Source organism: Dendroctonus ponderosae, unplaced genomic scaffold (assembly GCF_020466585.1).
Source record: "Dendroctonus ponderosae isolate FM_Combo_2020 unplaced genomic scaffold, Dpon_F_20191213v2 Dpon_F_20191213_7, whole genome shotgun sequence".
Lineage (NCBI taxonomy): Eukaryota > Metazoa > Arthropoda > Insecta > Coleoptera > Curculionidae > Dendroctonus > Dendroctonus ponderosae.
In genome coordinates, this window is record NW_026018916.1 from 1,618,072 (window position 1) to 1,627,015 (window position 8,944).

At 38.9% G+C, this 8,944-nt stretch overlaps 1 protein-coding gene across 1 annotated transcript in view; it reads left to right on the forward strand.

Moving 5' to 3' along the window:
- LOC109540215 overlaps positions 1–8,944 on the forward strand; it is a 49,708-nt gene that overhangs the window by 28,825 nt on the left and 11,939 nt on the right. The window contains exons 2-3 of the mRNA XM_019908481.2: positions 7,239–7,344; positions 7,398–7,566. Coding sequence (XP_019764040.2) covers positions 7,239–7,344; positions 7,398–7,566 — 275 coding nt within the window. The remainder of the gene's footprint in view (positions 1–7,238; positions 7,345–7,397; positions 7,567–8,944) is intronic.

The window sequence follows — 8,944 nt, forward strand, 5'->3', positions numbered from 1 at the left end:
TTTTTGGCACGCAAAAATGCATGCCAAGGCTTAAAGCAGCAACAACGCTACACATAAAAACTGATGATGGTGGAAAAATACACCGAAACGTATTTTAATTGATAAATAAAGACAATAAATGACTGAAACCCAGGAATTAGTTTTTGATTTGGAATTGAAACACAGTCAGGAAAGTATATACAATTATTTTTACCACCATAAAAAAATGTTTGCCACTTGAAAAACATCAAGTTTTCCATTGTACATGTTTGTGCGAGAAAATTGTTCTAGTTTATGCGAACATCGTTCATTCAGAGACGCGAACGCGAAAAACGAAGACACCGAACAAGATCCACAAGAATAATCGGACTTATTTCTATCAACTTCTTGTAATTTGCCTGAGTGTTTTCCTGGAAAAGAGCAACAACCCGCTGGAAATTAGATTGGACTTTTATGTGCTCCGTTATCAGGGTGCAATCAAAGGAAAAACTAGGAGTGCGGACATAATCCGAAATAGTTCCACTGGAAGGGAAACTTGGTGTTTATTGCTAAGTGAATTGAGCGAATGAAAACTGGGGAAAATCGGTACGCGACTGAACAATCATTGTAGAATCTGCTGACATAAACAGGTCGTATTGTTCGTTCGTGAACAACCGGGGCTGAACCAGAACGACCATGGCGAAGAACCGAAAAACCTGTATGGGTACAGATATTTCGTGATCTAATGCCGCCTGAAAGATTGAGCCCACCTTTGAGCCCTGGTCGTTTGCAATATATCAATGGAGAATTGATGGGAGTTTGGTAATGGTGCGAAACAATCCGGGAAATTGGAAAATTCTGGACCCAAATCCGGAAATTAAATGACGCTCTTTGGGGGCAGGCTTATGCAAAATCTACATAAATTCCAAGAGCGGCGTTGAGGAATTTTTAAATTCCGCGATTAATAAATTGCTTTAATTAATCTCGCAGATCTTTGATGGAAGACTTTACACGGGAGCGGAATTTTGCCACAGTTTAATCGGAAACAGTTGCAAGACGAGGCGTTTTTCAATCATTTTTTAGCCCTTGTTCTTTAAAATGTGTTTTGGTGGAAAACTGGTGGAAAGTATAACAAAATTCAATGATTAGTTGAAACTAGGCATGGGTTTTTCAAAAATGCGCTTGCCAGAAACTCGACAAGTTCAGTGAAGAAGCGTGCGCTCTAAATGTGGTGAATATTTCTTCAAACGTTCATTCAAATCACATGAAATTCTGAATTTTGCGTGCTTTGTGAATGATGATTTGAAAATGAACGTTTCCACGCAATTGGACTCTTCAATAAAGAATTGAATTTTTTTTCACTAAAACGTAAAACTGGATACCAAATTTCCATATCTGAAGCGGTTATTTAGCGAAAAGCTTCAGATTTCAAAGCCGCCCCAAATATTCCTAAAGTTTAAAAATTTACTACGAAAGAACCAATAGCTCAATGCACCATACGAGTCAGTTGATGAATATGGGACTAAAAGTTCTACATGCACACGTCAACCAAGGGCAAAGTAATGCTAAACTCACCGAAAGCTGCGTAGTGCCACCTGGAAAGAAAGAAGAAAATCTGTTTAGTACATCAGGAAGTCTGTTAAAAGCCAAACTTATTTGAAATCAGCAAAGCAAAGAGAGAGAAATATAAAGAATCCATAATACTTCAGTTGGTTGTCGGAAAATTAAACTCAGTTCAAGTTAAAACATTTATAGATTAGAGATCATTATTACCAGCTTTCTGCAAGCTGGCGCCCTATCCTCCATTTTCCACCCATAAATGCCACACTTGCCATAAGGGCCACAACGATTCGAAATTTCCCATCTAAGAATGCCATTAGCAAACTGAACCTTTACAGACCTTTTCGAAAAAATAACACCGATGTACAGAATAAACTTGATTATTTAATAATATTTTTTTTTTACTTTACTTTTTCTAAAAATATTGAAAATAAATTTGAATAATCAAAAACGTCCTTTAAAAATTCTGGCTTCTGACAAGAATTATTCAAAATTTACTACTATTAGGCCAAAAAATGTGGCGATCTTTTTTTAGGTGTTAAAATTCCAGTCCCGGGCTTTGCAAAGCTTTATTTTTGCCATCATCAGGGCTCTAAGACAGTTGAGTTTTTCCATGTTTCTCTTCCACTGTCAAGAAGCGGATCTTAAATTTCCAAAGCTGATTGGTTTTCAAAAAATTATCAATCAATGTAGATTTATGAAGACTTTTAGGTAGATGGCGGTCTTGCATTTGCCTTGAACGCACTCTGTTTTATAAGTTTTCATCTCGAATCGGCTGCTCGAGGATACAGTTTGTTTCCAGCCAGCCGCCAGATACTTCCTATATTATTTTGTCGCGAACAGGCTGTTTTACAACATCATAATTTATGTCTGGGCACTATACTTACCTCATTAATAAATCATCGCGTAAGTGGAATTTCTATCGATTTCTTTGGTGCGTTTTTACTGGAGCTTGGAACACTGATAGTTCCTTTTAAGCCGTACATTTCTCACAACCACTCTTGAACAGGCTATTTAACTCAATTTAGTAAGAAAACATTCTGTTCGGTTATTGATTGGTTGTTATAGGGCAAGTGTATTCTGGGATTATTTAAACATTTATAGACCAACTTTTCCTCAGCGGTTCTTGTCCGAAACCATCCTTAGTTTAGCTTCTGATCTAGTCTAGAGCGTTGATGACCTAAAAAGTTTTTGAGGTGTTAAGTCGATATGAAATGCTTCACTAGATGTGTGGGTAAGTTGCCCAAAATGCCTCAATTTTTGGCTCATTTTGAGCGATCATTTCTTGGTTATTATTGGCTCAAATACGTTGAGCTCAAAAAACACCCATATGACAATTTCTACAGGGTGAGACCCTCGGGTCGACTTTGGCGAAAAGTCTGAAATCTCTCAAAATGTCTCGAATCTTATATCATTTTCATCCCAAAGGAGCGAGAAATGTAACCAGCTAGTTAAAAAACACTTTTAACGCTTCAGCTCAGAAATAGTCAAGATTTTTGAGCGGTCACGTTGTTTAACCGTTGATATTTTCTTTATAGAGACCCTAAAAACCGGTATGTGAAATTTGTATTTTTGACCAAATTTTTGCGAGAAAGCAAGGCAAGTTTCGTCTGATAGCAATTTGCAAAACGAGATTATTTCAGCATGCAAAAACTTCGGTGTGCCTTCGTTAAATTCGGAGCTAAAAACCCAACATTTCCAAGCCATTTAACTAAAGCAACCAGCGAACGTATATTAGAACTGTCGGAAAATTCACTTCCGTAAATTCCCGTTTTTCTCCAACATTAACTCGCAAGGTATTTCTGGGATTTTCCTTGTTTAGCCCAGATGGTGCACCAAATAGACACACAAAGAAACGCACATGGATTTGTATTTTTAGACTGCTGGGAATAAGCGGAATGCAATTATTAGGTGACGCAAATAAGGGCCCGAAATCATGCAATTTCCGTTCGTTTGGATGGAATGCAATGGAGAAATCGTGCCCTTTTCAGTTCAGTTCGGTTCGACGCCCATACAAGCCGCCCACATACGATTTTTTATACCTACGGAACGACCTGAATGGGCTTTTGTAAAACTCGTTCCATTTGTGAATATAACGGTACCAGAAACGAAAATTAGGCTCTGGGTTTCGATCCAACTTCAAATCGTTTAGATGCAGCAGAACGACCAATTTGTTAGATTGTACACAGTTTTTTTGGTTTATCAGGGAATAAAATTAACTGGCTGGCTAGAGCCCCCAATATGCGTATTGGGGGCTCTCAAGGAGCGAAAGCGACGGTCTAAATAACAGGAAATAAAGGTAATATGATTAAGATTTTCACTCAGAACAACCTCTAGATTCAAAATTAGCCAGTCAGTTAATTTTATTCCTTGAAGAAAATTTTCACAAAATTCGCACAAAAAAAAGCAAATTCGTGGATGATTTGAGCCGAAACTTGTGGAGTAAATATTCGAATTAAGCATTCTGTGGACCATTTTTTCAAAGAAAACCTATAAGGAAAAGACTTGGCTGCATTTGACAAAGGTTCAAAAAAAGCTTCTTGGCAAAATTTCGCTTCTTAAGCAGGCAGAACTTTAACAATTGACATCGTCAAATCTCGCAACGCGGTTTCAAGGGCCCCAAGAATTTGCATTTAATGTTAACTCCTGTGCTTTTGGCTGTTGAGGAGGTCGATTTGCTGCAGTTCTTTTCTACTTCCTCCTCATTTTCTGCTGTTGCTCTTTCTTCTTGCGCTTGGCCAATACTTCCGAGCATCAAATCTGTTTGTTTTTTTCATTCTTTTCACTTTCTACAGGGTGTCCCACCCCCAAATTATAGCTTGCATTATATAGGTCGTGCTGGACACTTGATCCGTTCTTCTGCGCTTCTCTAAATCAAGTGTGTGTTTATTAAGCTGTTGTTGGAGCCCCTGTAGCGCGTCTGCAAACACTCTTCCAGTAAAGCGAGTTGAAGACATCGGAAGAGCGAACAAATTGCCTTGTAGCCGTCATCTAGGTGGCTGGTGAAAAAGACTAATTACCCACGATACAAGTAAGAGACATCGCGATAATACATAGCGCAGCTGCTGTTTCATAATTATCTTTGTACCGTAAATTTAGCTTGCGCTTGACATTCGAGATGGACCGGATTCCAGATCCGCAGGATTTCACTTATCTTATGTAATCACGCCTTGGACCCTCGAGTTTGAAGTTTCACCTTTATCTGAGGAATTGCGGAATTAAAATCCAAAAAAGCCCTAAATCACTGGACGGGACGTGCATTGCACACTTGAAATTACACGCTTAGATCCTGTTCGCTGTCTGGTTTTCGTGATTTACAGTATCACAGATGGTTTTCTTTAAATAGGAAAGCTGGCCGAACGAGGCCACAGATAAAGACTGAACCTTTTATTTGTTAACTTTTTATATTCTTTATGTTTTTGCAAAAGACTAGAGGTTTTTGAGTGAATTCATGGAGATCATTGGCGTGTAAAGGACTAGACAATCGACCCTACCTCTAACGCTCTTCTTGTAGACGTTCTCAAATTTGAGCAATTTTCAAATTGAACATTTTTGCTTTCATAGCAAATTATCATTGGTGAACTTTTTGCATTCTTTATATTTTTGCAAAAAAAGCAGCGGTTTTGAGTAAATTAATGGAAAACTTTTACCCACAAAAGTGTGTAAGAAGCCAGACAATCGACGCTACTTCTACCGCTTCCTTTGTGGAAGTTCCTTAACTTATGCAAGTTAGAGATTGGATATTTCTGTTTTGGTCAGTGCTTCTCATTGGTAAAATTTGTGCTTTTTTATATGTTTGCGAAAAAAGTGGCCGTTTCTGAGTAAACTAATGGAAAACATCGGCGTGTTAATAGTCAGACAATCGTCGCTACCTCTAACGCGCTTGTTGCCGGAGTTTCAGAATTTGCACAATTTAAACACCGCAAATTTTTGCGTAAATAAGAACTTTTCATTGGCAAACTCTTTATATTCTTTATATTTTTGCCAAAAAGTAGTCCTTTCTGAGAAAATCATTGGAAGAATTAGTGTGTAAATAGTTTGGCAATTGTCGCCACCACTAACGCTCTTGTTGCAGCAGTTCCCTAATTTGGCCAATTTGGAGACTGAAAATTTTTGTTTTGCTGAGGACTTTTCGTGGGTAAAATTTTTGTATTCTTCATATTTTCGCGAAACTTTAGCCGTTTCTGTGTAAATTAATGAAAAACATTGGCGCGTTAATAGTCAGACAATCGTCGCTACCTCTAACGCTCTYGTTACCGRAGTTCCATAATTTGCGCAATTTAAACACTGCAAATTTTTGCGTAAATAAGAAATTTTCATTGGCAAACTCTTGTATCCTTTATATTTTTGCGAAAAAGTAGTCCTTTCTGAGAAAATCATCGGAAGGATTGGCGTGTAAATAGTTTGGCAATTGTCGCCACCACTAACGCTCTTGTTGCAGCAGTTCCCTAATTTGGCCAATTTAGAGACTGAAAATTTTTGTTTTGCTAAGGACTTTTTGTGCGTAAAATTTTTATATTCTTTATATTTTTGCGAAACTATGGCCGTTTCTGCGAAAATTAATGGAAAACATTGGCGTGTTAATAGTTATACAATCGTCGCTACCTCTAACGCTCTCGTTGCCGGAGTTTCATAATTTGCTCAATTTAAACACTGCAAATTTTTGCGTAAATAAGAACTTTTCATTGGCAAACTCTTTATAGTAGTCCTTCCTGAGAAAATCATCGGACGAATTGGCGTGTAAATAGTTTGGCAATTGTCGCTACCACTAACGCTCTTGTTGCAGCAGTTCCCTAATTTGGCCAATTTACAGAGTGATCATTTTTGTTTTGCTAAGGACTTTTCGTTAATTAATGAAAACATTGGCGTGTTAATAGTTAGACAATCGTCGCTACCTCTAACGCTCTCGTTGCCGGAGTTCCATAATTTTCCCAATTTAAGCATTGCAAATTTTTGCGTAAATAAGAACTTTTCATTGGCAAACTCTTTATATCCTTTATATTTTTGAATTCTTCATATTTTCGCGAAACTATAGCCGTTTCTGTGTAAATTAATGCAAAACATTGGCGTGTTAATAGTCAGACAATCGTCGCTACCTTTAACGCTCTCGTTGCCGGAGTTCCATAATTTGCGCAATTTAAACACTGAAAATGTTTGCGCAAACAAGAACTTTTGATCGGTAGTCTTTGTATTTTTTATATTTTTGCGAAAAAGTCGAATTTCAATATTGAACGAGGCGAACTCGTGGACGGTTCCGCTTTCTGAGGGCTTGACGCCAGAAAATGAGCCACATCCTGTACAATTACGCTGTCGGTTGGAATTAATCTAATGCGATATCGAGCTGGAAATATGCTTTAATCGAATTAGAAGCCCATTACACCAAGTGTCGTCACTTAAATTTTAATTCGATTTATCACAAGAGCAATGCCTACTAACATGCGGACATTGAAGGAATGCTGGTCGAAACTCCGCTCTTTCATCATCGTGTCTTAATACCACTTTAGCTATTAAAACTGGTTGAGATTCCCCAGGCCGCTGGACCTCAGTGTTTCATTGCAGTCGAGTTTTCCATCTAGAATCCTGCCGGCTCTTCAGCCGCTGATGTTGAAAGGAAGTCGTCCATGCTCAGACTAACTGAACAGGATGTTCGCTTGCGAGCCACCAACGCAATTCAATTAAACCAACTATACCCGGTGGACTAACAAAGTTTTTAATTGCAGCTGTTGGTGACATCTGCTCCTTTGCCCAGACCAAGGAGCACTATGCCGCCAAACACCCATTGGACACTAATTTATTCGGTGCGGACACGCGACCTGACAGTCTCAAGTAAGTGTCTTCATTTTCCCTTTTGGACATTTTGAAGAGCGGGGCTTTTCTAGAGCCCTCTATGAGGCTGCCACCAAGACGCCAGTGCATGCGATGCGCCAATTGGATCGATGGCGACGAGACGGGCATCGGTCTTCACGATTCTTCGTTTGCACTCCCGTTTTGGGAGCTAAACGGAGGAAGATCCGGGCCAAAGTCAACATCGAAATCGAAACCCGAATGGTAAGTGCCGGACTCTTCAAGCTAAAACAGCTTTCGGAAAACCCCTTTGCGTTTCCATATCGCAAATTGGAAAAATGGTGTCGATGTTCTTGAACCCGCTTCCGAGTTTAAGTTCAAACGGCCTATTTTAAGACGACCGCTCGCCGCACTTAGACTCTCCTAAATAAACCTCTTCAAATAAACGCAAGAGCGTGCAGCGAAACAAAGTGGATTCGTGTAAATTACTGTTTATTTACGGACACCGTATATTTTCAGCCGAATTTAATGAACAGTATTTAATTAATCGCGGCCCGAATAAGGATAAACAAATTAGAACGGATTCTGTCCGTCATCACTCTCCAACCGCACGACGAAGTGTTAAAAGAGTCCAGATTTGGAAGAAAAACTGTTCGGATGAAGCCGGTTGAGAAGTGAAAACACTCATACGTCCGCCATCAAACCAGCATCTTTGTTTTATTATACGAAAAGAGCGAAATTAGTCGGTAATTGAGACTAATTGGCCATTCGTCCATTCGGACCATTACATGACTCGATAAAAGTAGTCATTCAGCTCGGAATTAATGAAACCGTATTAAAGCAATTTGGCACCGAATTGATGAACATTTCCTGTTTGCTTTGGTGGATTCAAGGGGCTGAAACGGGCGACTAGAAGATATTGAATGCGATTCTGAAAAAATTTCGGTCCAAACGAAAACGGATAGGAAAAGGCGACGGGGCCGCAGAACATGGGAAACGCTCATCTATTTTTCGCGCTCTGTGGCGCCTGACTATCGGCTAGAAATAATGGGAGCCGGTTTCCTGTTGGTTTAGAACACAAAGTCCGAACGACGTGTTTTAATGCGATTAATGACACGAAAATACCCGCATATTCCGCCGTTCTTTTCGCATTATGTTCTTCGCATGTTAACAACCCTCTATCGATCAAAAGCTCTGCTTGTAGTGCGTTTCTTATTAGTCAATGCCAGTTTGTTCAAAGGGTTTCAAGTAGTTGATTAAATGCATTTTTGGTCTTCGTTCCTTTTCCAGTTTTGCTCGTAATGAACTTCACTTGACTACGATTTATCTTGATTTGTACTGTATGTGCGCCGTTAGTTAAATGTGTCTTTTATGCATTTTTTGCCTTGGGTTCTTTCATCGTCTCTTATTTGTAGAACATTCAAACATTCAACATTCCATGTTGCTTCAGAACCTATCTATATATATATATTTTCAGTGTTTAAATTGCGCAAATTATGGAACGTTAGAGATAGCGACGATTGTCTGACTATTAACACGCCAATGTTTTGCATTAATTTACGCAGCAACGGCTATAGTTTCGCGAAAATATAAAGAATACAAAAATTATTCGCACGAAAAGTCCTTAGCAAAACAAAAATTT